At 35.7% G+C, this 16,547-nt stretch overlaps 1 protein-coding gene across 8 annotated transcripts in view; it reads left to right on the top strand.

Moving 5' to 3' along the window:
- Window positions 1-15,435, top strand: part of CCDC122 (coiled-coil domain containing 122) — a 39,420-nt gene extending 23,985 nt beyond the window's left edge. For 6 of the 8 annotated variants that reach the window (XM_050766228.1, XM_050766229.1, XM_050766230.1 and 3 more), the window contains one exon: window positions 14,840-15,435. In XM_050766228.1, coding sequence (XP_050622185.1) covers window positions 14,840-14,989 — 150 coding nt within the window. In that variant the 3' untranslated portion in view covers window positions 14,990-15,435. Of the gene's footprint in view, window positions 1-5,571; window positions 5,674-14,839 lie in introns of all 8 variants that reach the window. The other 2 variants (XM_050766233.1, XM_050766232.1) reach the window with 2 other exon arrangements.
- Window positions 15,436-16,547: the final 1,112 nt, after the last annotated feature.

The following is a 16,547-nucleotide window of genomic DNA, read 5'->3' as shown; positions in this document are numbered from 1 at the left end:
TTGAATCCTTTACCATTATATAATGCCTTTCTTTGTCTTTTTAAATCTTTGCTGTTTTAAAGTCTGTTTTGTGTGAAACTAGGATTGCAACACCTGATTTTTTTTTTCTGTTTTTCCATTTGCTTAGTGGATTTTCCTCTATCCCTTTATTTTGAGTCTATGTGTGTCACTGCATGTGAGATGGGTCTCTTGAAGACAGCATACCAATGGATCTTAGTTCTTTATCCAGCTTGCCACTCTGTCCCTTTTAACTGGGGCATTTAGCCCATTTACATTCAAGGTTAGTATTGATATGTGTAGATTTGATCCTGTCATCATGATGGTAACTGGTTATTTTGCAGACTTGTTTATGTGGTTGCCTTATAGTGTAACTAGTCTGTGTACTTCAGTGTGTTTTTGTGGTGGCTGACTCTGGTGTTTCATTTCCATATTTAGTGCTTTCCTCAGGAGCTCTTGTAAGGGAGGTCTTGTGGTAATGAACTCCCTCAGCATTTGCTTATCTGAAAAGGATCTTATTTCTCCTTTGCTTATAAAGCTTAGTTTGGCTGGATATGAAATTCTGGGTTGGAATTTCTTTTCTGTAAAAGTTTTGAATATTGGTCCCCAGTCTCTTCTGCTTGTAGGGTTTCTGCTGAGAGGTCCACTGTTAGTCTGATGGGTATCCCTTTGTAGGTGATCTGACCTTTCTCACTAGCTGTCTATAACATTTTTCCCTTTCATTTCAACCTTGGAGAATCTGAAAATTATGTGTCTTGGGGATGATCTTCTTGTGAAGCGTCTTACTGGGGATCTCTGCACTTCCTGAATTTGAATGTCAGCCTCTCTAGGTAGGTTGGGGAAGTTCTCATAAATGATATCCTGAAATATGTTTTCCAAATTGGTTCCATTCTCCTCATCTCTTTCAAGGACTCTAATGAGTCATAGACTTGGTCTCTTTACATAATTAAATATTTCTCAGAGGTTTTGTTCTTTCCTTTTCATTATTTTTTTCTTTATTCTTGTCTGACTGTCTTATTTTAGAAAGCCAGTCTTCAATCTCAGAGATTCCTTCTTCTGTTTGGTCTATTCTGCTATTAATATTTGTGATAGCATTATGAAATTCTTGTAGTGTGTTTTTCAGCTCTATCAGGTCACTTAGGTTCTTTTCTATACTGGCTATTTTGTCTGTCAGCTCCTGTATTGTTTTATCATGATTCTTGGCTTCCTTGGACTGGGTTTTAACATACTTCTGTAGCTTAATGACCTTCCTTCCCATACTCTGAATTCTATTTCTGTCATTTAAGCCATTTCAGCCCAGTTCAGAATCATTGCTGGGGACGTGATGTGGTCATTTGGAAGAAAGAAGGCACTTTGGCTTTTGGGGTTATCAGGGTTTTGTGCTGGTTCTTCCTCATCTTTATGGGATTATGCTCCTTCAATCTTTGAGCTGTTGACCTTTGGATGGTTTTTTTTTTCTTTTATCCTATTTGATGGTCTTGAGGGTTTGATTGTTATATTAGGTGGATTCATCTGACTAGCTTCATTTCTGGAAGATTTGAAGGGCCAACACTCTGCTCCCAACTCCTGGACTGTGTGCTGTAACTCTAGAGGACTTGTATCAGGCCCCAGTTTTGTTCTCTGGCCCCTCGAGGTTAGGAATCCACTGTGCTGGGGGTGCCAAGGTGCTCCCAGACTGCTGGTCACTATACTCGGATGGGTTATGTCAGCCAAAGTGGCAGTAGTGCAGTGATAGCAGGATCCATTCTTGTTTGTGCATGCCAGCAGCAGCAGTAGTAGCAGTGCAGTGGGGTGCAACTCATCAGCTGCAGCAGAGTGCTCATGAGTCCTGGGGTGCTTGCCTCCCTGCAGGCATTCACTACAGTGGCAGAGACAGTGTAGCTGCGGGGAGATAGGGGGCCCCTGCTGATGGCTGTGTGTTTGGTCTCACTGGTGGTGGTGTTGGCTCAGGAGCAGAGTGCTAGTTGGCACAGATCTGTGTCCAATTTACCATTTAAAGCATATAATTCAGAGACCTCTTATATAATCAGATATGTGCAACACTCACCAAAGTTAAATTTAGAAATTTTCATCACCTCACAAATAATCTTGTACTTTTTAGCTATGACCTCTTTATCTCTCTATTGTATTTACTCATATTTTTGCTTTATTATGTTCTTTCTTCCTGACATTCTATGATTTCTTCTTCTTTCATTTCCTTTTTGTATACAACTTCTAAAATCATTCTTTTAGGGTAGCTCTGCTGGTGACACATTCTTTTATTTTTTTCATGGAAGAATGTCTTGATTTCTCCTTCATTCCTAAAGGCTATTTTTGCTGGATACAGAATTCTGGGTTGACAGTTCTTTCCACAGTTGAAAAATGTTATGTCACTTCCTTCTGGCCTCTGTGATTTCTGGTGCGAAATCTGCTGTAATTCAAATTGGTTTTCCTATATATGTAAGGTATTTCTTTCTTGGTGTCTTCAAGATTTTTCTGTCTGCAGAATGAGCAGGATTGGGGAAAAAACATTTTTCTGTTTTCAGAAGTTTTACTATGACATGTTTTTGCGTGGATTTCTTTGCATTTATCCTTTTTTGAGTTCTCTCAGCTTCTCAATTCTGTAGTTTTATATCTTTTGCCAAATTTAGGATTTTTCAGCCATCAGTTACTTGAATCTGTGCCTTCTTTCTCCTCTCCTTCCATAACAAAAGATATGACATCTTTTGTTATAGTCTCATAAGCCCCTGAGGTTCTCTTTATTTCTATTTTCAATCTGTTTTCTCCCTTTTGTTCAGATTGAGTAACTGTAGCTTTCTGTTTTTCAGTTCACTGATTAGTTTTTCTGTTCTCCCATCCACTCTTAAATTCCACTGAACTCTTCACTTTGGTTATTGTGCTTTTAGTTCTTAAATTTCCATTTGAGTCTTTCTTATATCTTATATTCCTTTGCTCAGACTTTCTATTTCTTACATTTTTTCCAGGCATGTTTGTAATTGTTTATTGAAGCATTTGTATGACAGAGGCTTTAAAATGCTTGTCATATAATTTTAACTTCTGTGTTATGTTGGTGTGGTGAATGTTGGTTGTGGTTTCTTGCTCAGTTTGAGATCTTATTTTTTGGTGTTACGAGCCATTTTTTATTGAAATATGGACATGTTGGGTATTATGCTTTAAGATTCTGGATCTTCACTATTTCCAGGTGGCCACTGGGGTCTAGATTCTGCTACCAGTCTCCACTGACTCCATTGTTTCCCATGGAAGCGGGAGAGGCTATTCTGTAGGCCTCTGCTGATATCATTCTGGGTTGGAGGGAAAAGGAATCCTTGCTACTACTCCTAACATGGCCTCCAGTGACACTGCGAGGACATGGCCTGGTTACTACTGAGTACTGGTGAAAGTCCTGACTCTCTACTAGACCTCCTTTGATATTACATCAGGGAGGAGAAGAATATTACACCTTGATGGGCAGAGAAGTCCAGGATCCTCAAATGGGCTCCAGCGACACCACAGTGTATGGTTTCTTGCTGCTTAGAGAGGATTAAAACTCCTGACTCCACAGTTAAAACTCCTGGCTCTTTAGTTAGCTTTCTCTGAGAGTGCACCAGCAGGGGGATTAGGCACTTCATTAAAGCCTTGCAATGGTAGAAGTTTAGGCTTTCCACCCAGCTGTTGCTGGCATGAGTGTTGGAGGGGCCATAGTTTTTTCTGTGGTGTTTGACTTTAGTAAAACAGTTACTGCCTACAAGTTTTCTGTCTCACTAAGCTGCTATTTTCCTTATCTTTTGACTAGATGGAGCAAATTTTTCTTAGGGCTTTTTGTCTGTACTTCTTGGCATTTCCAGATTGCTATCTTTTCCAGAATCCTCTCTGGGATATATGAGGAAAAAAGAAAGCCCATGATATTACTTGGGTCTTGATGTTCCCTAGACAGTTTGCCTTCTTCTCTCCAACTTTCAGGAGCTTCTGATGTTTGTTTAATATACAATGTCCAGGGCTTTTAGTTCTACTTATCAGGAAGAATAGGTAACTGAAGTATATCAACTTCATCTTGCCAGCAGTAGTATAAATTGGTAAAGGATGATGTAAGTGGTCACTAATGTTAGATTTAGAGGAAATGTTACTGAGGTTAAGCCTTCTGTTTTTTGATGTTTCCATCATAAAACTTCTTGTCATGAAATTTAATAAACTTTTTAAGTTTTCATAATAGGGACACCTCTGTTAAGATTCTTTTGAACTTTTTCATTTTAATTCTATTACTTCTAATTCATTTAAAAGTTGTCCCCAATTCAGTTTAAAAAATGAAAATTTAAGAACTTAAAGATTCTCCACAACAAATTATGAAACCGAAGGACAAATATAGTCAGACCATTGTCTAAAATGTTGCATTTGTGTCAATAATTTTATTTATTCCATGATGAGAATTGATCATTAATATGAGTAACCTTCTCAAAACAACCAGTTTTTAAAGAAGATGAATTCATACCAAAAGATTTTTATTATTTCTTTTTTGGAGTCTTTTTTCTATCCCTTCTGAATATCTTTATCCATGGCCTTGTTACAGTTCAAGAATCATCTTTTGCCTGGAGTACAGCATTGTTTTGTTCTAATTCTTTTAAATATTGTGCTTTACATATTTTAGTTCTCATATTAATCTTACTTTTACATTTTTTGGTTCATAAGAATAAAAAATGGTTTTTGAATATCAATGTTTTCCTGTCAAATAAATGCTTTCAGTATTTTTAGGCCATATCTGAATGAAAAAAGCCTTTTCAAATATTTATTCCCAAAATGTCCTTCCCCCCCAATGTCTATTGTCTGTCTTCATATATTTTGGAAGAAAGGAACTAAAGATAGAGTGGAGAAAAAAGATAAGCTATGAGTCATTGACAAAAAAAAATTGGGGAAGCAAAATACAAGGCATGCAAACACAAAGCTTCAAATATAACACATTTAAGCAACAATCAGTGGTTTCTAGTTCAAGGTTAAAAAAAAAAGTGTTATTTCCAAATCCAAGAGTTTTCATACAAAGGATACTGGAGCAGTTGAGAAGTTTTTAGCAAATGATGAATGCTGCAAGCAATGCTTTGGGATAACAGACATTGTGTAAAGCACTGATGGCTTACTCTTGCCTAAATTTTGTACAGCGTGAGTTTGAAATTTAAAAGAATAGGGGAAAATTGTGTACACTTTCAGAGCTGCTAAGGGTGATGAACAAAGCATGTTTAATTTAGTATGATGTAATACACAGCTATATAATTAACAAATGTATTCATTTATTGAGGTCAGCAACAGAAATGATTACACAACTAGAAAGCCAGTCCTATGAGAAAAACCCAGAGCCTGGGCACGGTGGCTCATACCTGTAATCCCAGCACTTTGGGAGGCCAAGGTGGGTGGATCACTTGAGCCCAAGAGTTTGATACCAGCCTGGACAACATGGCAAAACACTGTCTGTACTAAAAATACAAAAATTAGCTAGGCATAGTGGTGTGTGCCTGTATTTCCAGCTACGCAGGAGGCTGAGGTGGGAGGATTGCTTGAGACTGGGAGGAAGAGGTTGCAATGAGCTGACATCATGTCACTACACCCCAGCCTAGGCAACAGAGCAAGACCCTGTCTCAACAAAGGAAAAAGAAAAACCCAGAGAAGCAAAGGGAAAAAAGCTGATCTGAAGGCAAAGTAAGAATTATTCAGGTAGATACAAAGATAAGATAGCAACTAATTATTCTCTTTTGTAGAAAGTATAAGAAGAAATGTCCAATGTTATTAAATCTGTTATTATTTATTGAATGCCTGGTATTTTTGAAGCACTTTATATAGGCTATCCTATTTAAATTCCCCATAATAACATGTCTTACAAAATTTTAGAAAATTTAAATAACTTGCACAAGGTTATATAGCTAATGATAAATGACAAAGTAGGATATGAATCCAAACCTGTTGGACTCTATTTTCCCACTTCTTTTTTAAATATAGCTTTTGTTTCTAGGAATACATTCTCCTTAAAAAGGATTAAAATGTTAGAAGAAAGGCTATAGTTCCTTTTATACCACCTTCTAGCATGTTGTTCTCTCTCATTACTCTCACCGCTTATTAATGGTACACACAAACACAAACCCCTGTGGGTGGAAGAATATTATGTAAATGTAGTATATGTATCATTTTGCAACTAATTTACTTATTCAACAATCTGTCTTGTAGATTTTTCATATTGGTGCAAATTGGCCTGCTAATTATTTTTAACTGCTGCAAAATATCCCACAGTTTGGCCATACCTTAATTTATTTAGCCATGCTACAACTGGTGAACATATAAGTGGTTTCCAGTTTTTTCAATATTAAAAGTAATGTTGTAGGAAACATAATAAACAAACCCTTTGCACCAAGAAGTAGAATTACTGGGTCATGAGATAAAATCTGTGCTCTTTCTGTTACATAATACGTTCTCTTAATAACTATGAACACAACTAATAGTAATAATATCTTATAGTTGAAATAATTTTATACTGTTTTATGGATTCTTACTCCTTCATGAGGTTGGATGAGTAAATGTTGAATTTTTCCTTATTGGAAACCCCAAATTTGCATATTAGGTCCCCTCAAAAACTTGGCTGTAACTTAAATGCACACACGAGGGATAAAATTCCAAGGAGCACAGCTGGGAAACAATTAGAATGCTTATAAGCTGAGTAGAGATTTCAACATCTGTCCACTATAGCAGCTGCCCAATTCCCACAACTGCCAAACTTTAGGAGTAAAGACCACATCTATAACTAAGAACTAAAACAAAGCTGGACTAAAGGCAAGACCTAGATCTAAGGACAAAATTGAAATAGATATACTCTAACTTAAAGTATAAAACAAAGTGTCATGAGTTCAAGATGATCCACCAGTAATTTAACTGACAGAACAAAACACTTTTCAGAGGAAAGTAATAAAATTCAGAGTTTTCAACATGTGCACAATGGTTAGTAATAAAACATTACTCAATGTGAGGAAAAAGAAAAATATTGGCCGGGCATGGTGGCTCATGCCTGTAAACCCAGCACTTTGGGAGTCCAAGGTGGGCAGATCACTGGAGGTCAGGAGTTTGAGACCAGCCTGGCCAACGTGTTGAAACCCCGTCTCTACTAAAAATACAAAAATTAGCCGGGCGTGGTGGTGGGGGCCTGTAATCCCAGCTATTCAGGAGGCTGAGGCTGGAGAATTGCTTGAACCTGGGAGGCGGAGGTTGCAGTGAGCTGAGATGGTGCCATTGCACTCCAGCCTGGGCAACAACAGTGAAACTCCATCTCAAAAAAAAAAGAAAGAAAGAAAAAGAAAAATATTATCCATAGCTAAAAGTAGAATCAACCAATAAAAATAGCGACAGTTGACTCAGAAGTTGTTAGACAAGGACTAGAAAACTGTAAGTATGTTACACATTCTACAGGATGTTTATAGTGGATATACAAACATCCTTTTCATTTTATAATTAAAGGAAGTGTATAATGATTGATATTGTGGGTAAAGAGAGAGGATTTTAATCACATAAAACAACCAAATGGAAATCTTAATACTGAAAAAATAAGTTGAATTTTTAAAATGTATTGATAAACAACAGTTGGTGGACTTTGTTTCCAATAGACTTGCACTATAAAAAATGCTAAAGAAAGTTTTGTTTTGTTTTATTTTTAGAGTTGGAGTCTTGCCCCTGCCCAGACTGGAGTGCAGTGGCACAATCTCAGCTCACTGTAGCCTCTGCCTCCCGGGCTCCAGCAATTCTCCTGCCTCAGCCTCCCCAGTATCTGGGACTATAGGCATGCACTACCATGCCCTGCTAATTTTTTGTATTTTTAGTAGAGATGGGGTTTCGCCATGCTGACCAGGCTGGTCTCGCACTCCTGACTTCAGGTGGTCTGCCCACCTCAGCCTCCCAAAGTGCTGGGATTAAGGCATGAGCCACTATGCCCAGCCTAAAGGAAGTTTTTAAAGCTGAAAGGAAATGATACTGGGAAGGACTAGAAATGGAAAATATATACATAAAGAGATGAGTCTTTTTTTCTTTTGAGTAATTCAAAAGTCATTTGACACTTTAAATACAAAACAATAATGGATTTTGGGTTTTATAAGATGTAGAGTAAGATATATATCAAGAATAGCCTTTTGTTGTAAGGTTCTTATATTTTTACATGTACTGATATGTTAATTGAAGACAGATTGTGATAAGTTAAGAGAATATATTAAAATTCCTAGAGCAACTTAAAAAAATACATAAAGGTATAGGCATAGCTAGAAGGACAAAGGAAGAAATAAAATGGAACAACAAAAAATACTCAACCCAGAAGAAGACAGAAAATGAAGAAAGTAAAAGGACAAAAGGGATTAATAGATGACAAACATTATGATGGTAGATTTTAACCCCAAAATATCATTAGTTACATTAAATGTAAATGAACTAAGCATTCCAATTAAAAGGGGGAAAATTATTAGACTGAATAAAATCAAGTGGCAAGCATAACCTCTTCACAAGAGATGCACTTCTAATATAAAGCCACACTTAGTTTGAAAGTTAAAAAAAGGAAAAAGATAAACTATGAATACACCAGTCTTTAAAAAGTTGGTGTAACTGTGTTAATATCAAGTAGATTTCAAGATAAGAACTACTAACCAAGTTAAACAGGGTCAGTCAATTCACCAAGAAGGAATAACAATTCTCCATGTATATTTACATAATGGAGCTTCAAAATACATGAGCAAAACAAACAGAACCAAAGGAAAAAAAGAGACATCTATAGTCATATCAGAGATCTTAACTTTTTTGAGTAATTGATAGTACAATACAGAATATCAGTAAACATATAGAAGATGTGAAGAACTTATCCATCAACTTAATTAACATTTATAAAGTGCTGCACATAACAACTACTGATTACGCTTTAAGTGTACATGAAACATTCACCAAGACACACAATATACTAGATTATATATTTCAAAGTTGAAATTCTATTATCACAGCAGAATTCCATTAGAAATCAATAACAGTGAGATAGCTAGAAAATACATAAGCTTTTGGAAATTGAGCATTATACTTCTAAATAACCCATGAGTCAAAGAAGAAATCACGAGAAAAATTAGAATATATTTGAAATTGAAGGATAATGAAAACACAACATATGGAAAATTATGGGGTGAAGCTAAAGCAGTGTTTACAGGAAAATTAAGTTTTTAATGCCTATAATAGAAAAGAGAAAAAGATTTGAAATCAACTATCTAAGCTTCTACCATCACAGACTAGAAAAATAAATTCAGCAAAAAGTGAATAGAAGGAATTAAATGATAAATAACAGAAATCAATGAAATAGAAAAACGAGAAAAAAATCAATAAAGTCAAAAGTTGAAAAGAGTAATAAAATTGAGAAACCCATAGCAATACTGATCAAGAAAAGAGAGAGATTAGTAGGGACATTACTCCAGGTTCTGTAGACTTAAAAGGGTGATGCAGGCCTATTATGAAAAACTTTATGCCAATTAGACAAACAGACAAATTCCTTGGAAAAAAAAAAAACATACTATAACACAAGAGGAAATTGCATCCATGTTTAACCTTATGATCTATTTCAAATTAAGCTTTATGAATGGTGTAGGTAGGAATCAATGAAATTGAATTCATAATTAAAAACTCTTCCCATAAATAAGACTCCAACGGACACATTTTCATTAGTGAATTCTAATCATATATTTAAGGAAAAAATAATGCCCAATCTAAACAGACTATTTCAGAAAATAGAAGGGGAAACTCCTCCCAACTCATTTTAGGAGGTGAACATAACCCTGATACAAAAAGAAAAAAAATCAGCAGGAATCCTATCAGAAAAGAAATCACAGACCAATGTCCCTCATGAGTATAGATGCAAGTCTCTAACAAAATACTTGCAAATTAAATTTAGCAATATAGCAAAAGTCTAGTACATTACAACCAAGCGGGATTATCCTAAGAATACAAGGCTGGTTCAACTTTCAAAAATCAAATGATGTAATTTACTGTAGTGACAAAATGACAGAAGTAAAAAAGATGTAACCAACTTAATAGTTTCAGAAACAGCATTAGACAAAATTCAACACTCTCAACAAATTTTCAGAGGGTAACAAATTTTCTGAGAGTAACATCTCAGCAAATTAAGAATAGAAGGAAACTTCGTCAACTTGATAAAGGGAATTTATTTTTAAAAAACAACCTTATAGCTAACAACATATCATACTTACTGGTGAAATGTTGGATGCTTTCTCCCCTAAGATTGGGAACAAGGCAAAGATGTCTGGTATCACCTCCTTTATGCATCATTATTCTGGAAGTCCTAATCAATGTTATAAGAAAAAAATAAATACAAGGCATAAAGATTGGAAAGAAAAAAGTAAAACTGTCATTATTCACAGATAGCATAATTGTTTATGTAGAAAATCTTAAGGAATAGAAAAGACTAATAGAACCAGTAAGTGAATTTAGAAAGCTCATAGCATAAAAGGTCAAAATACAAAAATCAGTTACATGTTTATGTAGTTTCTGTGTAGTAGCAATAAACAACGAGGAAGTAAAATGAATAAAACAAAACTTTATTCATTAACACTAAATGACATAAAATACTTGCTAATGAATTTTGTGAAAAAATGTGCAAAACTACAATAAAAATTGCTGAGAAATTAAAGATACTAAATAAATGGAATGATATTCTATGTTCATAGTTTAGAAAACACAATATTATTAGTGTCAACTTTCCCTTTGAATGATGTATAGGTTCAACATTGTTCTATAAAAATCCCACTAAGTATTTTTTCCAGGAATTGATAAGCTAATTTTAAAATTTACGTGAAAATGCAAAGGATCTAGTAGCCAAAACAACCTTATAAAAGAAGAATAAATTTGTAGGACCTAATCTACCTGATGTTAAGATTTATTAAAAAGCTATACTTATCAAGTAACTGTAGTATTGGTAAAAGAATAAATAGACCAATGGAACAGAATGGAGTTCAGAAATTAATCCTATTTTGTCAATTTGACAAAGTTTTCAAGGCAATTCAATGAAGAAAGGAAAGTCTTATCAACAAGTGGTGATAAAACAACTGGATATCGGTGAGGAAACAATGAACCTGTATCTCCACCTCACAACAAACACAAAAATTCATCTGAAATGGATCATAGATCTCAATGTGAAAGTTAAAACTCTAAACCTTCCAGAAGAAACTATAGGAGGATATCTTCATTATGTTGGGTTAGCAAAGATTTCTTGGTACACAAACTTCGCTAACCATAAGTGAAAAATATTGATATGTTAGACCTCAAACTTTGAAACTTTTACTCTTTGAAAGACACCATTAAGAAAATGAAAAGGGCTGGGCACAGTGGCTCATGCCTATAATCCCAGCACTTTGGGAGGCCGAGGCAGGAGAATGTCTTGAGCCCAGGAGTTGAAGACCAGCCTGGGTAATACAGTAAGATCTTGTCTGTACAAATAAAAAATTAGGTGTGATGGCGCACCCCTGTGGTCCTAGCTACTCAGGAGGCTGAGGTGGGAGGATCACTTGAGTCCAGGAGGTCGAGGCTGTAGTGATCTGTGATCATGCCACTGCAGTACAGCCTCAGCAACAAAGTGAGACCTCCCCACTTCAACAACAACAACAAAAGAAAATGAGAAAATCACAAAAGTAAAAATATTTACAACACATGTATATGCACAAAGGACTTGTATCCAGGACGTATAAAGAAAGAATTTCTATCAGCCAATAATAAAGTCATACAGTCATTTTTTTTAAAATGGGCTAAAGATTTGAACAGAACTTAACAGAGGAAGACATAGTATGACCAATAAACACATGAAAAGATGTATAACACCCTTAACACCAAGGAAACAAATCAAAACCACAATGAGATACTATTCACACGTTTTTACCCCTAGAATGATTAAAGTTCCAATGAATATTAATACCAAATGTTGCTAAGGATATGAAACAACAGTCAAGATCATGCACTGCTGGGGAGATTATAAGATAGTGCAACTGCTTTGGAAAAACAGTTTGAGAGTTTCCTAAAAAGTTAGCATATACCTACTGTACAAACAATTCTCCACCTAGGTGTTTACTCAAGAAAAATGAAAAAAATGTGCCTTAAAAAACTTGTAAAACTTGTATATGAATTCTTATAGTAGCTTTATTGACAAAAGCCTCTAAATAGAAACATCACAAATATCCCTAGAAAGGAGAATGGAAAAATAATTGTGGTATGTTTATATAATGGAATACTGCACATACTACCTGTGAATAGATAACTTGTCCAGCCCTATTATTCTATCATTTTATCAGTCCATTTAAAAGTAGATGTTTTGCTATAATGAGATGCCACTTCACATCCACGAGCATGGTGTTAAAGCAAACTAAATATGGCCTGAGAAGAACTCCATACTTCTTAGACAAGATTGAAAACCCAACTTACGAGTATGTGTCTGTAACAACAGCTGAGTGTTGGACAATCCCAGCGGCCATACTTCAGCCACTCCTAGACTGCTGAGTGTTCAAACTGTGTTCAAATAAGGCAAACGCAGAGCTGTAGCCAATCCTGCTGTTTCTGTACCTCACTTCCAATTCCTATACCTCACTTTACTTTTTTTGTCTATACATTTCTTCTGACCCCGAGGCACCCCTGGAGTCTCTGAATCTGCTCTGATTCTGGGGAGTGCCCAATTTGTGAATCATTCATTGCTCAATTAAACTCTTTAAATTTAATTTGGCTGAAGTTTTTATTTTAACGATGGCCATGACCAAAAACATAGATAATAAGTATTTTCAAGGATGTGAAGAAATTGGAACCTTCACACATTACTGGTGTGTAAAGTTACACTGGAATGTAAAATTATACAGTCGTTTTGAAAAACAGCTTGGCAGTTCCTGAAATGGTTAAACATGGACTTACCATATGATCCAGTAATTCTACTCCTCACTGTATACCTGAGAAGTGAAAACATATATTCACACAAAATCTTGCAGACAAGTGTTCATGGCAGTATTATTTATAATAGCCAGAAAGTGGAACCAACTCAATAGGGAATGACTGCTGATGGGTACCAGTTGATGAACATGTTTTAAAATTGATTGTGATTATAGTTGTGAAACAGAGTAGGAATGGAATTTAGCCCTCACCATGATTTGGCCCCCACCCCTACTAATACATTTTTTCCATACCCACCCATTACCAGACCTTGCAGAACCCCATCCATTGGCCTGCTGACCACAAGATACCTCTTGAAACAGAGGTAAGCAGCATCCCACTGTAAACCTTACTCAAGGGAGTTAGCCTTATTGCAGGCCTGTGCACAAGACCAGAAGAATGGCTGATCTTTACCCCATGCCTCATTATAATACTAAAAGCCTCACCCAGGGAAGAGCTTATCCATCATATTTTGATCATGCAATGTACATGCTAGCATGATTTCTCACTGTGCCTGCACACTCTGCGCTCCACCATGCACTGTAATGATACTCCCATACCCCATGCACATTCCTGTCACCTTTCCTAAAAACACCACAAAGACCTGCCCTTGGAAAGCCAGCCAGCTAACTCTTGCTCCTGCACTGTCTCCATTATGTTCAAACATAAGCCCCCAATAAAAGCCTTGTTTGGGAAACTTGCTCAGCCTCGTGTCAATTTCTATTACATGAGAGCCCAAGAACCTGTGGTCGGTAACAGTTGTACAACTCTGTGAATATACTAAAAGCCATTGAGTTGTACACTTTAAAGGATGAATTATATGGTATGTGAATTATATTTCCATAAAACTGTTTTTTAAAAAGATTGAGTGTTCTTGTGGCCCAACACCAAGACCAATGAAGCACTTTCCACTGTGCTTCATTGCCTTCCAGTGTATCCTCGCCTGGCTCAGCATAAATGATGGTTTATTTAATAGCAAGGAAATGGACTACATGATCTCCTGGATCTTTTAGACCGAATGATCTATGTTTCAGTGAATCACTGGATACAGGAAATGGGAAATGGAACCATTTTTCTTAACTGATGTTAAAAGAAAAACTTTAAATAAATTTGATAAATTTAAAACTTTAGACAAATGTAAATTTCATAAAATTAAATTTGACAGAGCTTAATAGAAGAATGATGAGAGAACCAGCAGCCCTCAGAACCAGCAGAGGTTCAGAGAGCTCCACTTCACAAAGTGGGCAGGCAACATTTATGGACAGGAAATGGAAATGAGGTGCAGAAAGAGTTTGATTGGTTACAGCTCAATGTCTGTTTTATTTGAATATGGTGTGGTCAGCGGACCACCTGTGATTGACCAAAGCTGGCTGCTGTGGTGGACTGAGTCTCAGCTATTGTTACAAAAATGTACTCCTAGTTAGGCTTTCAGTTAGTTTAAATACTGTTAGGTTGTGGTTCCTCACATAGGGACTCAAAGTAGAGTCCCCCAGGACAAATTTAGTTTAACACTGGTAACTCTCTTAACAAGAAGACATTCCATTATGGATACTTCACTTCAGCTCAACTCCCAAACTCTATCACCTGCTAGCTATGAAACTTTGGTCAAATTACTTGAACTCTTTTATCTTTGGTTTCTTCACACAAAAATGAGGATAATAATACCCGTATCATATGGTGTTATAAGAATTTAATTATATGCAGAAAGCTCTCAGCACAGTATCTAACATGTAATAAGTGTTGAATAAATAGTTATACAATTACTGTTTATTTTATCATAGTTATTTATAGTGTATAGTTTCTAATTAAGTGCTTTCCTCTTTAGAGCAGTCAAAATATTATTTATGGCTGCTTACTATTTATACTTCACAAGCCCTGTTGATGTGTGCTCTTCTTTCAATAGGTACAACATAAGAGATATGACGCAATTCTTAAGCGTTTGCATTGTCAGGTGAACAAGCTTCAGGCAAATAGACGACAGTGGCAATGGAACATTCAACAACTGGAAAAAACTGCAGCCGAATTAAGAAAATGCATTGGAATGCAAGAATAACATTGCCATAGGGCAGTGTGGAACACAGACCATGACAACAAAAATTACGGGACAGAACATTAAGAAAATCTTTTGGATTCTTAATAACAAGCATCCACTATCAGAGGCCTGTCTTAATGACAGATGTCTTTGTTGTTGTTGTCGTTGTTGTTTTTAAATCAGTCATCCATTTGTTAAAATGCCTTCTAACCCTACACTTGATAGCAGTAGACAGACAATAGGAATGCCTACAGAAAAATAGTGCAAGAGTCTCTATGACTATTGGGAGTGTGTAAAATGTATTATACTCATGAATACCTGTTTATGTTGCATTTGCTACCTTATAAAGTAAAAATTTAGAAGGGAAAAAACACTTGAATTTTCAATGATTTAAATTGTTAAGATATTTTCAAATGTTTGTCTGTTTCAAACTTTTTATTGGAAGTTTTTTTTTACAACTGCCTTCACAGTAGCCCATAAATATTGATATTTATAATAATGTTTTTGTATGTTCAATGCTTCAAATATTTTACTCCATTTTCTCTTCTGTCCAGAAGGTAACAATCATTTTTCTTTGTTATAAAATAACATATTTTAGAGTGATACAATGAATAAAATATTTTGTTCACTTTTCTTTCTATAAATTATTCATATTCTGTAACTAAATTAAAGTTATAACATCATGTAACTCTTAAGAGTATTACTCAGTATAGACTAACATATTTTTTCTCACTGAAAGGCAAAATGTCAAAAATCAAATGGTAACTTGTCCCTTTCAGATAAAAGTGCTCCCCTTTTTCATGGTTCCATTGAGTCAAATACTTAGAAACAAAAACAAATAGGAAATATGGTTTTAAAATATTCATTTGTTAATACCACACATCTACAGCCATCTGATCTTTGACAAACCTGACAAAAACAAGAAATGGGGAAAGGATTCCCTATTTAATAAATGGTGCTGGGAAAATTGGCTAGCCATAAGTAGAAAGCTGAAACTGGATCCTTTCCTTACTCCTTATATGAAAATTAATTCAAGATGGATTAGAGACTTAAATGTGAGACCTAATACCATAAAAACCCTAGAGGAAAACCTAGGTAGTACCATTCAGGACATAGGCATGGGCAAACACTTCATGTCTAAAACACCAAAAGCAACGGCAGCAAAAGCCAAAATTGACAAATGGGATCTAATTAAACTAAAAAGCTTCTGCACAGCAAAAGAAACTACCGTCAGAGTGAACAGGCAACCTACAGAATGGGAGAAAATTTTTGCAATCTACTCTCTGACAAAGGGCTAATATCCAGAACCTACAAAGAACTCAAACAAATTTACAAGAAAAAAACAACCCCATCAAAAAGTGGGCAAAGGATATGAACAGACATTTCTCAAGACATTCATACAGCCAACAGACACATGAAAAAATGCTCATCATCACTGGCCATCAGATAAATGCAAATCAAAACCACAATGAGATACCATCTCACACCAGTTAGAATGGCGATCATTAAAAAGTCAGGAAACAACAGGTGCTGGAGAGGATGTGGAGAAATAGGAACACTTTTACACTGTTGGTGGGAT

This window comes from Macaca thibetana, chromosome 17 (assembly GCF_024542745.1).
Source record: "Macaca thibetana thibetana isolate TM-01 chromosome 17, ASM2454274v1, whole genome shotgun sequence".
Lineage (NCBI taxonomy): Eukaryota > Metazoa > Chordata > Mammalia > Primates > Cercopithecidae > Macaca > Macaca thibetana.
The sequence above is the reverse complement of the archived record's forward strand: the minus strand, read 5'-3'. Positions and strand labels throughout refer to the sequence as shown.